Here is a 20,472-nt window from a genome sequence, read left to right on the forward strand (position 1 = left end):
GGAAAAAAAAATAAAAATTGTCTTTTTCCCGCATTTTGTGTTACGATATAAAATATTCCATCCTCTGGGACTGTTACACCATAATGGGCGGGGACATCATCCAGTCATGTCCCTATATAGGTCGCTGCGCGCCCGGTCCCCAGTCATTGTGAGCGGAGGGAACGACGAGTCAACATCTGAAGAGAAGAACAGAAGGCGGCGGCGGCAGCAGCAGCGGCGACAGAAGACCGGGCTGCCGCCTGTAAAAGAGCTATAAGAAGGAGCGGTGTCCTGGCAGAAGAACCTAAGAGCGGGACAAGACCCCCGAAGTCGGAAGAAGAGGGCGGCGGCGAGGAAGAAAAAAGCCGTGCTCCTCCGCTAGCAAAAGAGCCAGCAGTAGATAGCGGAGCAGTCCGGCGAGAAGACCCCCGGAGCTGTGCAATAAACTATTTTTACCCTGTTGTGTTTTTTTTTTTGTACTTTTTTTTTTTCACAGGTGAATGGGTAGGGGTACATTGTACCCCATACTCATTCACATAGGGTGGGGTGCCTGGATCTGGGGGCCCCCTTATTAAAGAAAGCTCCTGCATTCCGATAAGCCCCCCCGCCCGCAGACCCCGACAACCAACGTCCAGCGTTGTCGGGAAGAGGCCCTTGTCGTCATCAACATGGGGACAAGGTGCTTTGGGGTTGGGGGGCCGCGCGGCCCCCCTTCCCCAAGGCACCCCCCATGTTGAGGGCACGCGGCCTGGTATGGCTCAGGAGGGACAAGGTGCTTGGGGGTGCGCGCTCGCTCGTCCCCCCCCTTTCCTGGCCGGCCGGGTAGCGTACTTGGACAAGGGTCTGATGTGGACCTGGGGGGAGCCCCAACGCCGATTTTTTTTTTTTTTTTTGCGTTGGGGTTCCCCTTTAAGTCCAGACCAGGTGGCGGGGCCAACAACGTCTCCTTCGCGGGCCCCGCCTACCTGGAGACCCGCTCGAAATGAGCGGACTTTTCAATGGGTGGGAAAAGTCCGTTCATTTCAAAAGTACGGCGGACTGGCATACCCACGGCCGGTTTGTCCGCCGAAATGCTAGTTCGGCGGGAAGATTGGAGTGCACAACTACTTTCTAAGTCCGCCGTACTTTCGGGTCAAAAAAGTATGCCGGAGGCTACACACGGGGGAATTGTCCGGCGGACTTGAGTTTGCCGGACTTTTCCACCCGATTGTTTGATCGTGTGTACGCGGCATAACAAAACAGTTTTGAGTGTCAAAAACTTTAACGATGATCCTTCTATAGGTTCAAACGGAGTCTTTGTCAGTCCCCGAAGAGCTAAAGATAAATCCCATTTGGGACAACTAACAATAGGTCTAGGTTTTACTTTAGCCGTAGCCCTAAAAAATCTGATTATTAAAGGTTCCCTTGACAGGGTCCTTTCCAAAAAAACTGATAAAGCAGCTACCTGCGTAATTGCTGCTAACCCCTTCTCCAATCCTTGAAGAAATTCCAAAACCGAAATTGTACTAGGCAAATTTTTTTTTTTTCTGGAACACCAGGTATTATACACCTTCCAGACTTTAAAATAAATGTCTCTTGTCACTTTTTTCCTACTTGCAAGAAGGGTAGTAATACGTTTCTCTGATAAGCCCTTCTGTCTTAAGATCTGTTCTTCAGAAACCAGGCTGTTCAATTGATTTAAGCTGGATCTTAATTGAGGATCTGGCCCTGACTCAGCAGATCTGTCCGGTTTTGCAACTTCCAAGGAGGTTTCACTGAGAGGTTCATCAAGATTGAAAACCATGGTCTTTTTGGGCCAATAAGGAGCTATTAAGATTTAGTACTGTGGATTCCATCCTGAATTTGGCTAACACCCTTGGAATCAGCTGAAAAGCGTAAGACAGCTGGAAGTCCCACTTGTGGGCCAATGCATCTATTCCGAGAGCTTGATCCTGCCTCTGAAGGGAGAAGTCTGGTACTTTTGCATTTTCTTGTTTTGCAAAGAGGTCCACCTGAGGGGGACCCCATCTCCTGGAGATCGTCTTGAATAATTCCTGATTTAGAGACCACTCGACTTCCCTTATTTCTCTCCTGCTGAGAATCTGCCAAGGTGTTTTCTGTCCCCCTTCAAATGGACTGCAGATAGAGAGGCCAACTTGTCCTCTGCCCATCTCAGGATTTGGTCAGCTAGCTCAATCAAGATTCTGCTTTTTGTGCCCCCTTGCATATTGTCCGGTAATATTTGGACATGCTGTTTCACTAGAACTTCCTGGAAGGAGAGAAGGCTTAGGTGAATAGCCTACAACTCTCTCTAATTCAACCTTCTTGCCTCTGGTTTGGACCAAACCCCCTGAACCGTTTGTTCTTCTAGGTGGGCTCCCCAGCCCTATGCGCTGGCATCTGTGGTCAGACTTCTGTTTACCGGCGAAGGACCAAAGAAGCCCTTTTGAGATGTTTGTTTGGTTTCTCCACCACCAGAGCGATCTTTTTGCTCTTGCCCTTATGAAGAACTTCTTCTCCAGAGGTTCCTGGTATGACCAATTCCTCAAAATATCCGCCTGCAGTGGACGCGCATGGAACCTGGCCCACTGTAACAAGGGAATTGCCGCTGTCAACCGGCACAGAACCAACATGGCTTGTCTTGCGGAAATCTGAGTTGAATTGAAGTGCTTTCAGAACTAACTGCATCTTCTCTATTTTCTCCTGGGGCAGAAATTATTCTCTATTCTTATGAATCTACTTCATACCCCAGAAACCTTACCCTTCGAGATGGTATTAGGTTTGACTTTTGAAGTTTGAGAAGCCAACCCAAACTCTTCAGATGTGCTTGAGTTATTTGAAGATTGACTTCTACTTGAGCGCTTGAGTCGGCAACCAGTAGCAGGTCGTCCAAATAGGGCACTATTGGCATCCCATTCAGCCTCAGGGGCTCCAAGGCTTCTGCCATCTCCTTTGTGAATACCCTGGGAGAGGAGGAAAGGCCGAATGGCAGAGCTCGCAACTGCTGATGCCAAACCTCCTTCCCCCAGATTGACTGCAAGATGCAGGAAACTTTGTGATGGGGAATGCTATTGGAATATGGAGATAGGCATCTTTCAAGTCTATGGAAGCCATGTAACACTTGGGAGTCAGTAACTTCCTCACCGAGAAAATTGTATCCATCCTGAGTTTTTTTTTTTTTTTGTATTTTATGGATCGATTCAGAGCTTTCAAATTGAGAATCTGCTGAACTTTCCGGATGTTTTTTTTGACCAGAAAAATATGGGAGTAAAACACTTTCCCCTCTTGACCTTTTGGAACCTGGGAGATGACTTTCTGTTGTATCAGCTCTTGTAGAAGAGATTTCATAGCCAGAGCCTTCTCCTGATCCCTTGGCAGGTTTGTGATGTAAAACCGACTTGGGGGACTTTGTGAAAATTCTAGATGATAACCCTGTTTGATTAACCCCAGAACAAATGGACTTCTTGTAGTTTCTTCCCAAACTGGCAAGAAATCCTGAAGCCTCCCGCCTACTGGGAGATGGTGATTTGTTTTTTTTAGGGGATAACTCGGGGTTTCTTAACAGTACCCTGTCTCTTCCTCTCTGAGGATTCCAGGGTCTTTTCTTTGTCTGGTCTTTTTCCTTATCTGTTTGTCAAAGGACAAAAAATCTTCCTCAGCTTCACCACTTTCTTTCTTTTTCTGTGGAAAAGCTTTCTTTTTGTCTGCTGTCCTGTCAAGGATGGCCTCCAGTTCTGGCCCGAACATCAGGTCCCCTGAAAAGGGAAATGCTGCACAGTTTTACTTTAGAAGCCGAATCCCCTGACCAAGTCTTTAGCCAGAGGGCTCTTCTCGCTGAGTTATCGAGTGCTGAGGAGCTGGCAGATATCCTGCTAGACTCTGCAGATGCATCTGCCATATATTTGGCCTTTAGCAATGTAGGGAAGGACTCCAATATATCTTTTCTGGAGGTGCTACCACATGACTCTTAAGTTGGTCTAGCCAACACTCCCAAATTCCTAGCTACAACTTTAGCTGCCGTTGCGGGTTTCAGATTGGCTAAAGATGAATCCCAGGCTTTCTTTAGTAGCCCATCTGCCCTCTTGTTCATCGCATCTTTGAGAATCCCCATATCCTCAAAGGCTAAATCGGTCTTCCTAGACACTTTTGAAAAGGCAGCATCTATTCTTGTTGTGTTTTTTTTTTTTTTTTTTTTATTCCACACACATTCCTAATTTTCCTCAAAGGGAAACCTCCTTTTAAGGGCTTTAGAGAAGAACTGCCTTTTTCTGGATCCTTCCACTCCTTTTTAATAGTGTCTGTTTAAAACTTTATGCACAGGGAAGACTGTGTTTAATTTCCTCCAGCCCCTGATACATCTTGTCGTGTACCGACAGCTGGGTTTTTTTCTTCCTGGATCTCCAGGGTAGTATAAATTGCCTTGAGTAGATCATCCACCTCCTCAAGTGAGAGTTTTTGTATCTAGATGATCTGGCCTCTGCCTCTTCCTCTTCCTTGCTTTCCCTTTCTTCCCCACTGTATGGAAGTGGATGGAGGGAGACTGGACTGAGAACTCTATTTTTGGCTGGAACTCTGGCCATGCTTTTTTCACAAGGGAACACATTGTCCCTAGGGCCTCTGCTTTTTTTTTTTTCTTTAAAGAATATAAGAGCTCCTTGCACTCCTGTGAGGACTCTTTTTTTACTAAATCCGCAATGCAGGATCTGCACAGGGGTTTGGGCCTAGAGTCCCTTAAAGGATTTTTGCATGGGGGGCATTTTTTCCCCTGATGTTCTGACCTGGCAGTAGCTTTTTGAAACAAACACAAAAGAACCCCAAGGTCCTTCTTTAGCTATAGCCTCTAAAAAGAATGGATAGCACCCACAGCTAACACCCTAAGTGCCCAGAGTCTCACTCCTTGCTGAACTGCTAATGGAACATTTACACCAAAGCAGGTTTTTGTTTAAATAAAAAAAAAAAAACACCCAGTGATATACAAGTAAAGAGGCACCACTGTTTCTCTCCTCCTACCTGGGACTGGCCGGGAACCTGGGCGCCTGCATCTGCCATTGCTGCTGACGATATTTCCTCCATAACAAATGTTGCAGCCACTGCCTATGTGCTTTTGAATGGTGTCCTCCATGTACCAAACAAAAGGAAGTCCCGGGCCAGAGAACCTGCCCCCTTCCTCCTGCATTCCAGCAGCCGGAACTAATCGCTGCTATGCCCTGCCAGAAGTCTCTGCCCACCGGAACAGGTTTCACTCGCCGTCCGGGATTTGACTCCGCCATGCCGAGGCCTGGCATGGAACGCTCGTTCTGAGCACAACCGTGTCCCCCCCCCCCCCCCCAAACACCATGGGCGGGCGACCTCCAGTAGTCCATTACTCCTATGAACCGTCGAAGAAAGGGACACCGGATCACAGAAGGGCCAGGAGAGAGCTGAGGGGCCCACGGCAGCAGAAAAAAAGCTGGAGAGGGGCACCCTACCAATAAACCAATGCCCTCCATGTTCTTCCTGCAGCTGCTGAATGCCTACTTTTTCTCCTCCTCCCTCCTGCAGGCATTCAGTGGCTGCAGGAAAAACATGGAAGGCATTGGTTCCTCTGTATGCCACCCCTCCTCTCAGGCTGGGTCGCAATGGCGACCACTGTATTTATGTCTTTGCAGTGAAGTAAAGAAAAAAATAGTCTGGCGGAATGAATGGAATGCTGGCAGTTTTCTGAGGTTGAGACAGTTGCAGACTAGAGCATGCAGAAGGTTAAGACTGGTAGATGAAAAGATTGTGGACCTGGAAATGCTGAGGATGAAGGGGGGTAGGGGGGATGCGAGTGTAGTGAGAGCTGGACAAGCAATGAGAAGGAAGAAAAGTGCCAGGAGTAATGAGTTATCAGTGTGCAAGTGATGCTGGAAAGATTACCCGACTTCATTTACCTTCTACAAAGCACATTCCGGTTGTATAGAGGCACTGGGCAGTGGTACTCAGAGATAGAGAATCACATGGCACTGCACAGTGACAGCAGACAGGAGCAGGAATGGGGTCAGATGTCAGAATTCTCCCACATGCAGCGAATGCCATCACCAATGGCCACGCACAGTGCTGAGTGATGGGAGGAGGGGAGCAAGCTCCACAGACCATGCCTCCGATAAACCTGTAAACCGTCCACACTTAAAGCAGAATAGAAAAGGGGGGTTAAGGTGCACTATGGACACTAAATTATTGAAGAAAAAAAATTTTGAGATCAAAAAGACCATACAAAAAGTGAAACCAAAATGTGGAAAAACGTATAAACAAAAGGATTGGTGATGAGAGGAGAGGCTGCCACTACCATATTCAACCCGGAAGGTTGAAAAGGCGTAGACAAATACTAAGGGAGTAACTACGGTGCTCACCTGCTGTTAATTATACCTAGTATCTGCAGGGGACTCACCTGCTATTAATTGTTCCTAGTCCCTCCAGGGATGTATTTAAAATCAAACAGTGTAACTAAAGTGAATGCTTGTATCCAAATTACTTAATAGTATGATGACAATATGAAACATGCATGAAAGTGTTATAGAAATCCTGGTTTACATTATTATCACAAAAATGCTATGTATTAGTGCAAAAACTTCAATACACTTTCTACAATGTTAGTGCATATGTGCATTTATGCAAATCACATAATGAAAAAAAGTGCTAAGTGCTTATAAAGGTGCCACAATTTCAATATATGCTGTAAAAAGTGCTTCTATAAGTGCTGCAATATGTAGATACAGTACTTTACACTTTGTAAAGTCGCTAAATAGAAGAATGCAAATATAAGTTAATACACATATGCACCCAACAGGGAAACATGAGAGGGAACTATGGCGATCGTTCAGACCCCAGATGGGAGGAGAGAAAAGATTACACGTACCGCACCCTGAGAAGAGAACAAAGAAACAAAATAGAGGACAGAGGGGAGGAAACAAGAAAAAGAAGGGAACAATAGGCCAGGTAATATACAATTTAACCACGGCCATTTTCGATGACTAAGAACTAAAAGTTTTAGATTTAGGCCTCAAACGTGCCCCAGACAAACAACTTGACAAGTTTGAGGCCTATATAGACCTACAGAAATTTATAAGAAAGTTAAATATTAAAAATAATTTTGCCAAAAAAGAACAAACAGGGAAATGATGGGAACAATGGTTACGTAAACCCGGGTCAAAACAGTCTTTATATACACTCTAATCTCAAAAACAATTCTACTTTTAACCCTAATGTGCAACAAAATGATAGCATTACGGTGTTCAAGAAATTGGTTGAAAAAGAACTGAAAGAAATGAAGATCCAGAAAACAAAGGGGTTTGTGGAAAACCATCAAACAATTGTAGAAGAAAAAGAATATAGTAATACGTCCGGCGGACAAGGGAGGAGGCTTAGTGATACTAAAAGATTACAAAAAGGAAATGGATAAACTATTGGCTGAGATGGATACATACAAAAAGTTAAAGAACAACCCAAAGAAAGAGAATATGAAAAGCGACTCAAGAAATTTGTCAAAAAGGGAGAAAGCAAGGGAATATTAAATAAAAAGGAAGCAAAATACTTGAACTCCGAAGGCAGCAAAAACTCCTGTGATCTATTATGTGGCAAAAGTACATAAAGATGAAAAAAAACCTCCAGGCAGACCTATAATCAGTGGTATTGAGTCTTTGTTTTCAAGATTAGGTGAATATATCGATTTGGCCTTTTACAACCTCTAGTGTCAGAAGGCAAATCGTATTTAAAGGATGGTAACCAGCTACTCAATGAACTAAAAAGTATCAACTTAGCAGAGGAGGATATACTTGTTACGATTGACGTCAATTCGCTGTATACCAACATTAAACAGGAACATGCATTGAGTAGCACAGAATGGGCGTTGCAAAGATTAACGGATCTCAAACGAGAACAAATTAGCTTTATAGTAGGATTGGAATTGGCAATGTCACATAACTACTTTTGGTACCAGGGTACGTACTACATTCAAACTAAAGGAGTAGCCTTGGGAGCAAAGTATGTTCCCAGTGTAGCAAACCTTTTCCTCAATAGATGGGAAGAGGAACAGATCTATAGTGTTCCAAGACAACACTTAAAGATGTACCGCAGGTATGTAGACGATATCATCATATGGAGAGGTTCCGTTGAAGAATTAAACAATGAGATCAGTCAGAATGCATATGGCATTTCCTTCACTGGAAGCTGGAATACTCAAAGTATTGACTATCTGGATTTACAGATTTTCAAAGAAAGTGGTCAGATAGGCTCAAGGACGTATTTCAAAGCCACTGACCGAAATGGGTATATCCCTATAACCAGCTGTCACCATCCAAAATGGATAAATAACATTCCCAAGGGCCAATTGATGCGGATATACCGGAATGGCAGCAACCAGATTGAATATGAGAAACAGGCTGATCAAATTATAGACAGATTTGTCTCCAAAGGATATAAGAAAAAAGAGTTGTGACCTTAAAGGAAAAGTACGCCAAATGAAAAGGGATAAGCTAATTGATGACGTACCCAAAAGGAATCGAAGAAGTAATAATAAAAAGATGGAAACGGCATTCCTGATGGGATATAACCGACAATATAAAGGGTTAGAAGAGATCTTTAGAAAGCATTGGCCCATTCTACACACAGACGAAACATTCAAAACTTTATTGCCCAAAAAGCTATTGTTTAGATACAGGAAAGCTCCCACACTGAGAAATAGACTAGCAAAGAATACTATAGATCCGCCAAAAAACATAAAAATCTTTGAAAACCTGAAAGGTTTTTTTAAATGTGGAAGATGCCCCCCTTGCAAAACCAGCTTAAAAACCACTCGGAAGAAAAGAATTAAGTTTGTATCCTCTTCAAATGGCAAGGAATATAAAATCAACGAGCTCATTACATGTAGCAGTACTCATGTCACTTACGTAATTGAGTGTCCGTGCCGAAAACAATATATCGGCAGGACCACGCGACAATTGTACATAAGAATTAGGTAACACATAAAAAATATCAATAAAGGATATCATAATCGGTGTCTCCAGACACATTGGGGTCTCGGTTGTGGTAGTCCCTAATCTTATGACATTCTACGGCATTGACAAAATAAAGGGACATTGGAAGTCTCACAAAATGAGACAAAATAGATATTCCTCTTGGATACGCTACAACCGGCAGGCCTAAATATAGACCTGGACCTAAACTGTTTCTTAACCAACTACTCGTTTTTCTAACAAATTCCCTCCTTCCTATTTTGGTAAATCCCCCCCCCCCCCCCCCCTTCTTTCTAAATCTTTTTTCCTATTTTTTTTTTTTTCCATTTTTGGTAGGATCGAAGGAAATTGTATTCAACCAGGTCGAATGTAGTATATTACATCAATGGGGCATGATTATCTAAAAAACAGGATACAAATAATTATAAAAATCATACTATAAACAACTCCGACATTTTTAATTATACACTACTTTAGCGATTTAAACATATTACTCCTAATTTGTATTTTATGAATTTTCATCTCAGTCCATATTTTTGCACCTATTTTTCATATGCCTTGTGTTGCATATTCTGAATATATAAAATTAAGTTACAATTGCAGACAAACGTGTAGGTGCACAAGATAAAGGTATGATTATAAGAATAAAAATAAAGTATAAAGTAGTAACAATAGGAATATGTACATTAACAATAAGATATTGATTGGCTTTTAAAAAAATTCCTTCGATGTTCCCCTTCATACATAAGAAATAAATATTTGTAACCTGAGAGTATTTGATTAGTGGTATATTTCCACAACCCTGCCTATATAGGAATATATACTTGATTCAGGTACAAGGCATTTTCACTTATTTATACTAGGGGGCACTCTCATCTAGTAAAGGATATTTTTATGCATACATATATTTCCCCATAGGGGTCCAACATTATATTTTAATATTTAATCTTATTTCATTCATCTGTTTTTAATCATTATGTATTTTTTGCTTTTTGTAGTTTTTTTATACAAAGGACATTATTTAATTGCGCCCATTTTTATTTTTATATTTATTTTTATTATTTTCACTTTTATTTTATATTTATTTTTTTATAATTTTCATCCAGATAGAAAGCAGATTAATAATGGGGTTTCTAATTTTAATTCTATTGTATAATTGTTTTATTTACATTGCAACTTGGTCTTCACCACTGTCGCACACTTAAAATTTGAAGCCGCTCATTTTTAGACTAATGACACAACCGCTGTCTGTGTCTGCTATTCTCAATGGAAAGGAAAAAAGAAAAAAGTCTGGTTTTGCGCAAGCGCCACATGGACTTTAGCCCTAAACAAACAGATGTGTCTATTCGACACCTCATTCAAGCAAGTAAAATGGCGTTCATGCGCCGTATAAATAGTACACCCTATAATAAGAGAGTGGAGCACCAAGATGGCCGCTCCAGATGGCGTCCAATGACGAAACGCGTAGGGCGTGGCCTAAGGTGTACATTCTCACAACGGCAGCGGCGGTGAATTCAAATGCTGTGATCGGCATACACACTGAGGCGCTGTTATATTCTTCATTTTTGTGAGTAGCATTTCATGCACATAATAAAATTGTGGTTTCTAAACTGGATTACACTATGCTTCCTTCTATTTTTAATAAGGAAAAAATCACTGAATGGTAACCGGAACAGCTCTATATAGCGACACAGGGGCTCACACTGTGGAGGCCCATTAACCCCTTAAGGGGCAGGGGAGCTGGTGAGTGCAGAATATTGTCTTTATGCACGGAAATCGCACCGGGTGCAATCCAGGAACCCACTAAGCACTGAAGCACACTGTCACTTTTGTTCCAAAGGGACCTTCTGACATGAATTTTCTGCTGTTGGACTTGTGTATTAAGTTATATTTGCATTCTTCTATTTAGCGACCTTACAAAGTGTAAAGTACTGTATCTACATATTGCGGCACTTATAGAAGCACTTTTTACAGCATATATTGAAATTGTGGCACCTTTATAAGCACTTGGCACTTTTTTTCATTATGTGATTTGCATAAATGCACATATGCAATTTCTAACATTGTAGAAAGTGTATTGAAGTTTTTGCACTAATACATAGCATTTTTGTGATAATGTAAACCAGGATTTCTATAACACTTTCATGCACGTTTCATATTGTCATCAGTTTTATATATATATATTGCACATGTGGCATTTTAATTTTATTTTCATTTTTATATTTAAATTTTTATTTGTGTGTAAAATTACTATGTAATTTGGATACCAGCATTCACTTTAGTTACACTGTTTGATTTTAAATGGATCCCTGGAGGGACTAAGTACAATTAATAGCAGGTGAGTCCCCTGCAGATACTAGGTATAATTAACAGCAGGTGAGCGCCATAGCTACCCCCTTAGTATTTGTCTACACTTAAAGCGGAGCTCCATCTTATTTTAAGAGAATATCTCAAGCTGATTAAATATGTCATAATGCAAAAACGGAATTGTACCTTTTTGTATTATGTGTACCTCCTGTATGTGGTAATTGCGGATATGGGTGGGTATAGTGTGACTATTTCGTAATATCCTCTATATCCAGAGGTTTTATTTAGGGAAATAGATGTATGAGTGCTGCCATCATTGCTGCAGAGGTTGAAGAGGTGGGGGGGGGGGGGGGGGGGTTTAGTCTGTCAGTGCTCAGACCATACACCACACACTATATCAAATTGGTCGGCATGGCTGTCGTCCCAGAAGGAAGCCTCTTCTAAAGATGATGCACAAGAGAGCCTGCAAACAGTTTGCTGAAAACAAGCAGATGTCTGAGGCTAAGATGAACTCATTTTGGTTCAGATGGTCTGAAGCGTGTGTGGCAGTAACCAGGTGACAAGTAAAAAGACAAGTGCGTCTTGCCTACAGTCGGTGGTAGGCGTTTCATGGTTCGGGGGTTAGGAGCTACAATTAATTGAGGGAACCATGAATGCCAACATGTACTGTGACATACTGAAGCAGAGCATAATCCCCTCCCTTCGGAGACTTGGCTTTGGGGCATTTTTCCAACATAACAATCCCAAACACACCTCCAAGATGACTGCTACCTTGCGAAATAAGCTGAGGGTAAAGGTAATGGTCTGGCCAAGCATGTCTTCAGACCTAATCTCTTTTGAGCATCTGTGGGGCATCCTCAAACGGAAGGTTGAGGAGCGTAAGGTCTCTAAAATCCACCAGCTCTGTGATGTCATGGATGAGTGGAAGAGGACTCCAGTGGCAACCTGTGACATTCTGGTGAATTCTATGCCCAAGAGGGTTAAGGCAGTACTGTAAAATGGTGGCCACACAATATTGACACGTTTTGGCCCAATTTGGATATTTTTACTTGGCGGTTTACTCTCTTTGTTGCCTGTAGTTTGGACAATAATGTGGTTATGTTTTGAGGGGACAGCAAATTAACACTGTTATACAAGCTGTACACTCACTACTTTTCATTGTAGCAAAGTGTCATTTCTTAAGTGTTGTCACATGAAAAGATATAATGAAATATTTACAAAAATGTGAGGGGTGTACTCACTTTTGTGAGATGCTGTATACCATAGTTTATAGATGAAATAACGTTTGCGCAAAGCAATAAGTATGTGTGCTAGAGAGAGCTTTATTTGTGTGAAAAAGAAAACATACATTTTGCTTGGGTACAGTGCTGCATGACCGTGCAATTACCAATTAACCGGTTCCCGACCAGCGCATGCTGATGTACGTCGGCAGAATGGCACAGGCAGGCATATTGGCGTACAGGTACGTCCAATCTTCAGTGCCGCCCTGCCATCGCGAGTGTGCCACCGGCCGGGACCCCCGTGAGTCCGGTCGTGGTTCCCGCGGACTCGATCGCCGTGGGCATACCCGCAATCATCTCACGGGACGGCTGAATGGAGAAATGCCGTTGTAAACAGCATTTCTCCATTCTGTTTAGCAACTAGTGACGCTGATCTCTACTCCATGTGATTGAAGCCGAGATCAGTGTTCACTAAATGAAAGCCCAACCCCCCGAAGTTAGTAAAACACCCCTAGGAACACTTAACCCCTACACTGCCACCCACTGGTTAACCCCCTTCACTGCCAGTGCCATTTACACAGGACTCACTGCATTTATTTAGCAGTGATTGCTGTATAACTGACAATGGTCCCAAAAATGTGTCAATGTCCGATTTTGTCCGCCATAATGTCGCAGTCACAATAAAAATCGCTGATCGCCGCCATTACTAGTAAAAAAAAATTATAAAAAATTAATAAAAATGCCATAAAAATATCCCTATTTTGTAAACGCTCTAACTTTTGCGCAAACGAATCAATTGCTTATTGCGCTATTTTTGTTAAAAAAAAAAAAAAAAAAAATGTAGAAGAATACCTATCGGCTCTAACTGAGGGAAACAAAATGTTTTATATTTTTGTTTATAGCGCAAAAAATTAAAACTGCAGGGGTGATCAAATACCACCAAAAGAAAGCTCTATTTGTGGGAAAAAAAGGACATCAATTTTGTTTGGGAGCCACGTTGCACGACCACACAATTGTCAGTTAAAGCAACACAGTGCCGAATCGCAAAAAGTGGTCTGGTCTTTGACCAGCAAAATGGTCCAGTCTGTAAGTGGTTAAAGTAGCGCTGTGCCAAATTGAAAAAAAAAATGCTCTGGTCAGGGGATGAAACCTTCTGGAGGTTAAGTGGTTTATTATAACTGATTTGATTTCAACATAGATTCACACAAGGGTAGGCATTATATTTCAATTGACATGTTTTAAATTATGTTTTCATGCAATCAATTCAGTAGGAAAGGCACATCCTATGTCTTGATGTGTCCCTTGGGCAAACAAATATTGTTATAAACCCCTTTTGTCTGTGTCCAATCACCAAGGAAGTTGCCTATAGCCCATGGTTTATGTATATCTAGTCTGTATTCTGTGTCCTGTATTGTTCTCCAAGATACCTAATTTACAGATCAACATTTGATGGTTTAACTGCATGCCTAATTTGTATTTATTTTGTCATTTTAGCGGTTATTGTAGGTGGAATTGATATGATGTCGCAAGCCATGACCCTTGCAAAAAAGCCTCACATCATTATAGGTAAAGGCATTGGAAATTTTATGTTCAACTTTCTGTTCTTTAAAGTAAACACATAAGCATGCTTTATATTGTTTTTATTGAATATCAAGTGCTATGGCTTTGAAGGTTGAAAAAGACTATGTACGCAGAATTAAAATTGGTTTCTTGAGCATACCTGACAACACTCATTGCACAATGGCACAGCTTACGCATGCATTTGCAAATGTGTGTGAACTAAACCCCTGTTTTTAATGCATACTATTGGACAGGTTAATTTGGTTGGTAAGCAGAAAGGTTGGTGAGTTGACCTGGGAATATTCTCTGGTTTTGTCTTTTCATGTGTTTGCCCTTCCATGTGCTCATTGCTGTGAAGGCCAGTTATAGGTTGGGGCAGGAGCCATCTCTTTTTTACAAGTTTCACATAATGTCCTAGTATGCAATGCATATGATATGTACTGTATAAATTAAACCCAGATCTCTGGATGTAGGCTGCTTAAAATCGTTCTGTCGCTTCATGTAGGGTACCTATTGATCATGCCATACCATCAGGGAGGCGTTTGGCCCAAAATGTATTTTGCAGCAGGACAATTACCCCAAACCTATAACCATTGTCACGAAAGTGGTTGCAAACCCTGTTAAACCACTTTTACCTACAGGTAAGCCTTTAATAAGATTTACCTGTAGGTACTGTGAATATCTTCAAAACTTTCACAGTTTAGGAGATATTCACTGTATCCGTATGTGCCAACAACATGGGCACTGAATAAACGGGCCGCTCAAGCTCTTTCTTCAGTAGCTGTGCTGTGACTGGTGGCTCCTGTGCGCATGCTTCAGCCAATCACAGTATGGGAGCCTGCAAAGCTGCAAATAACTCCGGGAGACATGTCGCTGGTCACGTCAATCTAAGGCAAGTATTTTATGAGCTAGTATGTGATTCATAAAAATTAGATTATAAAATATTCCACGCTTAGGACAGAAGGTATGCAGCCTCCCCTATTAGACCCCCCAGGGGGATAAGAAGTGAGTATAGGGGGTGTATGGCGCTCCCTTAAAACAGAAAAAAATAATAAAACCAATTCCTAAAAATCACAGCACCGTGCAACAAGGTGCACAAATATTCCTACAATGTACAGCTTATCTATGGTATAATACCAAAATACCGTGTAAAGCAGACTAAAAAATTTCATAAATTGATAAGTAAATAATTGATAAACCTCAATAAATAAATGCATAAATAGTGAACCTCAGTGCAGTACAAAGCAAAAAAATAGTCCAAAAAATAATCCAGTATCCACACCAAGTTAATAAGAATTGTGTATATATGTGTGTAGATAGTGAAGCTCCAAAGTGGCCAAAAGTTCCAGAATATATAACCCAAACGTATATTCACAGCAAAAGTGATGGTGACTCTTGTGCTTCCCCTCAAGGGTCCCCACTCACCGACTCCCTGCACCCCTACAGGGCTAATAGGTGTATATGGCAACCGTAGGTTCCTGAGAACCTACGGTTGCCACTAGCATTCTCTTTTCTTTTTTTGGGGGGGGGGGGGGGGTCTGAGTTTACAACCACTTAAAGATCGATCTTCAGCATACAGAAGAACAAGGAGTCCTAGAAGTGATGGTTTGGCCCCCACAGAGCCCTTATCTCAACATTGAGTCTCTGGGATTACGTGAAGAGACAGAAGGATCCAAGGCAGTCTGCATCCACAGAAAATCTGTGGTTAGTTATTAAAGATGTTTAGAGCAACCTACCTACCGAATTCCTTCAAAAAAGGTGTGCAAGTGTACCTAGAAGAATTGATGCTAGTTTGAAGCCAAAAGATATAGTGATATGATTTAGTGTTATTGTTCACTTTGGATTTTTTATATTAATTAAAATAATTTATAATAAATAGTTACATAGTTAGTAAGGTTGAATAAAGACACCAGTCCTACGTGAGTGTCTGTCTATAATTGTCCCTATCCCTGTACATCGCACACTCACATTGGTTCCTACCCTCAAGATGCCCACAATCCAAGGTCCCCATTCATATACTAGGGACAATTCTGGACAGAAGCCAATTAACCTACTTGCATGTCTTTGGAGTGTGGGAGGAAACCAGAGTACCCAGAGGAAACCCACGCATGCACAGAGAGAACATGCAAACTCCAGGCAGGTAATGTCATGGTTGGGATTTGAACCAACGATCCTTTTTACTGCTAGGTGGGAGTGCTAACCACTACACCACTGTGCTGCCCGATATTTATCTTCTGTTTATTGGCAGACATCCTGGACCAGGGTGGCCAGTGAGTTAAATGGCTCGTGAGGACACACATCTTGATGTGCGCTTGAAGTGTCACAATGTTACCCTGGCCGTCAGCCTCTCAATTTGGTGAAGGGGAGGCTATGTCATGGGAGCCCTATTCTCATGCTTCGCTGGATCTGTTATTAGATGCCCCCTCCCTTCCCTGCCTGGTGCAGTGTGAGGTGTGGGTACTCCCTGCGGTGGTCTGTCTAGCAGAGAGCTGTTTTTTTTTTCCTGGGTGGAGGCAATGTTCGGGCACAAGGAGAGTAGGAAGCACCCCCCTGTCCTCACCTGTGTCTTCGGACATATCTGAGCCAGAGTTGGACTCCGTTGCTGCAGGCTATCTGTAAGGGATTTGTCCCTCATTTCCTCAGAGACCGAGGTCCAGTTCTGCCTCTGTAATTGCACAGGAAATAGTGACTGCACAGTTTTCTTCCAAGCAAGAGACTTTGCTATAGTGGCCCATGACGCAACTGTCCTTGGATATGCACAAACTGGCTATGTCCCTTGAGATTATTCCTTAGCCTGCATACATTGAAAGTTTTACAAAGATTGGATGTTTCTGAAACATTTTGCGGTAAGTTACCCCTTGAAGGAGGCCCTTCTGAAGAAGTGGACCTCGCCTGCTGTGTTGGATTCCCCTATTTTGATAAAGTAGCTGTGATATTGGGGAAGTAGTCTCCCTCCTTTTAGGGATGCTGCGGATCGCAGGACAGAATTTGTCGCCTGCTCTATCTGTACTATTGCAGGGTCGATGTTGCAGCCTCTGTTGGCCATGACCCTGGTGTCTCAGATGCTTACTGAATGGGCCAAGGTCCTGCAGCTAAGTTGGCCCACTCTACAAGTGGATCGGGTGTACATGGATCTGGTGGACCAGTTTGTCCAGGGCCTGAACTTTGTGATGCGTCCATTCTTTTACGTTCGACAGTGGTGCTTCAGTGGGTGCTTGGGCTCAAATACTGGTGTGCTGACCAGAATTTTAAATAGGCCTTGGCGGATATGCCCTTCCGGGGAGACTTTATCTTCAGTGCTACTTTTTGATCAAATTATCAAAATCCTCATGGAAGAGTAGTACCCTACCTCCTCACCAAACAAGTAGATTGAACTGTGTCGGTAGTCTGGGCCCGCTATTTGCTGCTCATGTAAGGTTTTCTCTTCCCTCTAGCTCCTTGAACAAGGCTTCATTCCCTTCATGGCTCCTGTGGGTGGTGCCAAGCACTACTGGATGCACCTATCCACCAAGCTTGCGGACAAGTCCTCTTGGTATGAAGATTGCTTCCCACCCGTTTCCAGGGTGAAGGGTTGTTTTCTCAGAGCAACGTTTCCCTTCAATCTTTGCCCTCCATCTTTGCACCTTTTGTGCTCTGCAGAGCGACACCAGGGAGCGATAGTTCCTGTGCCAGAGCCTGATGGAGTTCATCTGATTTTTGGACCTGCATGGCCTTGAATTGCTTCGAGCGGATGCAGAAGTTCAAGATTGAATCCATCCCTTCAGTAGTGTGCTTCGGAATTTTCTGGTGTCCATAGACATCAAGGATGCATACCTGTACGTTTCCATCTACGAGCGACATCAGTGTTTACTACTTTCTGCAGGGGGGGGGGGGGTGTTAAATTATTATTTTTTGGTGCTTCCCTTCAGTGTTTGGTTGGAGTTGGGTGAGCAGTGAGGAAAACTGCATTAAAGGGTATTCCTGGATCAGCACTGTAGTGCAGTAGACTACTTGGCACAAGAAGAGTTGGGAAATGTAGACACAAAAAGGAAGAGGAAGTTGCGCAAACTAAAATGTTTCAACCTGTCTTACCACACTATCCACTTCAGAACAATCTTTGCTGGCACGAGGTCTCACTTTTGCCCCTACCGCCTTCCTGAACCCATTCACCCTTTTCTTGGATCTTAATAGGTTCATTCGAAATTTCACAGTTAAGCGATTCTTTAATATTGAAGCTGCCAAAAACTATAAGAAAACTCAGGACATCACCAAAGTTCTAGCTGAATGCAGTTAAAACTGATGTCCTTGATTTAGGACCAGCAGAACCTGAAGCCCTACATCAGCTTGAAGAGTTGTACACTGATCTTGCCGAATCCCTTACCTGATACCAGCCTATGTCCCCCCCCCTATTCAGCACACTAATTTTAAACTTAAGTCCATATTTTAACCATCCTTTGCTAAAGGACCCCATGTTCAGACGTTGTATCAAGTTGTGTACGCCGACATCCTACGGATGTGCAAACTATCGAACTCCCATATGCACACACCATATAACCTTACCCCTGCAGAATGTACAGCCCTCAAATCACTGACAAAAAGCACCTGGTTATCAAGCCAGCCAACAGGGAGGTGGCATCGTAGTCCAAAATCGTACCGATTACACACTAGAAACCGTTAGAATCCTTTCGGATACCACCACATACAAAAAAACTCCCCAAAGATCCCTTACCAAATTTTTACGATTGAAGCGTATGAGATTATCAATAGAGCAACTATATTGATGGAATCCTCTGCCTCGGACACATTCCTCAAACATGATTTTTTTTTTTTTTTTATAACAGCCCTTACTTTTACCACCTCCCTAAGGTACATAAGGATTCTATACACCCTCCAGGCAGACCCATAGCGGCTGCAATGGAAAGTGTAACGAGTTACTTTTCCATTTATATAGATAATTTTTTGCAAAGTGTAGTTCAAAATCTACCTTCTTACATTAAGGATAGTATCCAACTTTTGAATACACTACCACATTAATCCTGGAAACATACGTACCATTGGTTATCATTGGACGTCATCTCCCTTTACACATCCATCCCTCGTGACACTGGGTTTCAAGCGTTAGAATACTATCTCAATAAGGAACTGCAATTAAATACACGTCAAAATCTATTTTTACTTGAGATTTTAGAGTTCTGTTTAACACAGAACTACTTTGAAGCCAATGGGGAGTTCTACATCCAAACACAGGAAACCGCTATGGGGGCCAATTTTGCCCCAGCTATGCAAATCTTACCATGGGGTTCTGGGAGCTCCAACATATACAACAGAATAATCCATTTGTGCCCCATATAGTTTTCTATGGCCAATACATTGACAATGTGGTTATCTGGGACGGTCCAGAAACCTCCTCTGTACCATTTGTCCAACACGAACAATAATACCATGGGGCTATCCTTCAATTGGGTCACAGATCAGGATCAACTAACTTTTTTATATCTAGACCCATTTCATCATGAGAACAAAATAGGCGCCCAAAATTACAGTAAACCTACCTTAGGGAACTCATATTTGCACTTCAACTGTGGTCACCACAATTGATGGGTGCACAACACTCCGAAAAGTCAGTTCTGCCGACGAAAGCACAATTATACGTGCCTGCAAGATTACAAGACCCACGGCCAGACATTAAAAGCTAAATTCCTTGACGAGGGATATCCAGACCAAATTGTAGAAACCGCTTTTCAAGATTATCGACGAGGCACCGCTCAACCAGTCAGATTTTATAACACAATTCCATAACAAATTTAATAACATGGAAAAAATCTTTACCAGACATTGGGCCATCCTGTGTGAGGACCTGCACCTTAAAACCCACATAAGTGAGAGACCGCTAGTCGCCTGTAGACGAGCCAAGAATATTAAATCTCAAATAGCACCCAGCAAAATGAGATTTACACGTCCGACACTGCCAGCATTCCACTTACCTTTTTTAACATTAAGGGCATCTATCAGTGCAGAAAGCTCTTATGCCTTACATGTGCTCATGTTAACCATAGGCAAAAAGACTTCCACCACAAAGGAAAGCACTTTATAATTCCATACTTCACCTGTGGCTCAGAATATGTGGTATACTGTATTACATGACCTTGCAGCCTACTTTATGTAGGCCGCACCATACGCCCGCTCCGCAAGCGGTTTGGAGAGCACCACAACCTGGTCCTCTGGACTGCGGGTGTGGGTCATAGAGTTCATCACACACACACTTCCTACTGCCAAACGCTATAAGGGATTGTGTGAATGGGAAAATTACTGGATTTACACATTGGATACACTATTGCCAGGTGGCCTAAACAAGGGCATCAAAGTTAATGTTTTAGTATAACAAAAATATTATTTTGTATAGTTCCACATTATGCGTAAAATGTGGGGAATTTAGTGGAGTAATGAAGATTCGTTTTTTGCCATCTGCTTATGCG

The 20,472-nt window shown here is 42.5% G+C and overlaps 1 protein-coding gene across 3 annotated transcripts in view; it reads left to right on the top strand.

The window, feature by feature from the left end:
* Window positions 1–20,472, top strand: part of DDX47 (DEAD-box helicase 47) — a 612,119-nt gene that overhangs the window by 119,851 nt on the left and 471,796 nt on the right. For all 3 annotated transcript variants that reach the window (XM_077452460.1, XM_077452461.1, XM_077452459.1), the window contains exon 4: window positions 13,952–14,023. In XM_077452460.1, the coding sequence (XP_077308586.1) occupies window positions 13,952–14,023 (72 nt within the window). The remainder of the gene's footprint in view (window positions 1–13,951; window positions 14,024–20,472) is intronic.

The sequence above is a fragment of the Lithobates pipiens genome, unplaced genomic scaffold (genome assembly GCF_037356315.1).
Source record: "Lithobates pipiens isolate NorthernLeopardFrog02 unplaced genomic scaffold, aLitPip1_a1.2 Scaffold_23, whole genome shotgun sequence".
Classification (NCBI taxonomy): domain Eukaryota; kingdom Metazoa; phylum Chordata; class Amphibia; order Anura; family Ranidae; genus Lithobates; species Lithobates pipiens.